Below are 1,690 nucleotides of genomic sequence, written 5' to 3' on the forward strand. Positions count from 1 at the left end.
ACAGAAGCTTGTAGTATTCCCAGACCCCTCAAAAGGGAGAATTCCGTGCCCTGAGATGACCAAGATGGGGACATTTCAAAGTAAGTAAGGAAAATGTCCTTGCAGAAGAATCACTGGAAGTTCTTCGAAACAAAAATGGCCAAGGCTTCATCTCCCTACCGGTCAAGCTGGGGCACTCCCACCACTCAGTCCAAAAGCCCCAACTGACCCCCCACAGGCAGGACACCTCACAGACACCGGCCACTGTGGGCTACACGGGGATGCTGCCGCTGCGCTTACCTCACAGGCGGGGGACCCGCAGGTCTTGAGCTTGTTGTCACCATCTCCCTCCGGCAGACCAGTCCGACGTGTGGCCATCATTTCATTTCAAATTACAAAGAAGGGACCAACCCATGGGAGTCCACATTGGGGGGGAAATGCCACACCAGGCTCCTAGAAGGTGCAGTGCCGGTGAGACAATTAAAGCGCCAGGGAATGAAGGTTTTGATGAAGCGCCTTCGAAATGCCCTGATGATTATTTCTTCGGACTTCAACTGACTTCACCGTCTTCGTCCATTTCTCCAGACATAAAAAACAAAGAAGAGGTCTCCTCGGCAGCTAGAAAGCGGTCCCCTTCTTCCTAGCGCTCCTCCCAAGTCCAAGAGCAAGGCGAGCGCGTCGTGAAGGCTCTCCCAGAGAGATCTTTCCTAGAAGAGGGAAAAGTTAAAGGGCATGAACTTTCTCCATACACTGACCTTAGGCTTGTTCACATGCCTACCCCAAGCTCGCCTTTCCAACACATGGAAGGATAATTCGGTCCATGCTGATGAAGTATGAAAGATGAAAGAAACTTCCCATACAAAAAGAGAAAGAAAAAAGGTGAAAAATCCTATAAACCGGGGGGGGGGGGAGGGGAAACAAAAAAACGAAACATCAGAACTGCACGGTGGTTGCCTCAAACATGCACGGCCGTTGTGCAGCCGTCAAGAAAAACCGTTCCCTTTTCAAGTGCATTTTAATTCATGTATTTTCTGGGCAGAGGAGAGGGAGTCTATGTTCTTCTGCATCACCCGGATAAGCAGACTTAAGGGAAGTTTGCTCCCCGCCGGACTAAAATGAAATAATCCTTTTTCAAAAGCCCTCCTTGCTCCCCGCCATCTCCCCAGCTCCCCAAAATAAAAACAAAAAGCCCTGCTCGGACGCGACCGGCGGCTCTGCCGGCGTCTCCAGGCGGCCTGGGGCACCCGGGGCGCCCGCCCTCCGCCCTCCGCCCCGGCCCGCCGGTGTCCCCGAGGCGGCGGCTGTTTTCCTTGGCCCGCGGCGGGGCTGGGCGGCGACGGCGCGGGGCCGGGCGGGGAGGTGCGCGCGGAGGCAGGAGGGACTCCGGGACATTATTCCGGAGCTACAGAAATGAAGCCGCAGCCCCGGCCACTTTTAGTTAGTTGCCGCGCCCTAAACTACGCCTCGACACGGTCTTCCCCGTTCCCCGTGGCCACCTAGGGGGGAAAAAAAATAGGAAAAAGAAAACCACCACCCACCGACCACTATTTCCTCCGCCCCTTCCAGAGGCGGGTCGGGGATCTCGATCTCCCGGGAAGGGCGGCCCAAATATGTACTTTCCAAAACGAACGGGGACACCCGGGGAAAAGGCCCAAAGCGAGGGGGCTCACCCTGCGCGCCCCGCCTGGCCCGGCTTCCGAGGCGCGGCGGC

At 56.2% G+C, this 1,690-nt stretch overlaps 1 protein-coding gene across 1 annotated transcript in view; it reads right to left on the minus strand.

The window, feature by feature from the left end:
- The window catches only part of ARHGAP21 (Rho GTPase activating protein 21), a 128,411-nt gene extending 128,051 nt beyond the window's left edge, over positions 1-360 (minus strand). The window contains exon 1 of the mRNA XM_007445863.1: positions 280-360. Within this exon, the coding sequence (XP_007445925.1) occupies positions 280-360 (81 nt within the window). The remainder of the gene's footprint in view (positions 1-279) is intronic.
- Positions 361-1,690: the final 1,330 nt, after the last annotated feature.

The sequence above is a fragment of the Lipotes vexillifer genome, unplaced genomic scaffold (genome assembly GCF_000442215.2).
Source record: "Lipotes vexillifer unplaced genomic scaffold, Lipotes_vexillifer_v1.1 scaffold738, whole genome shotgun sequence".
Lineage (NCBI taxonomy): Eukaryota > Metazoa > Chordata > Mammalia > Artiodactyla > Lipotidae > Lipotes > Lipotes vexillifer.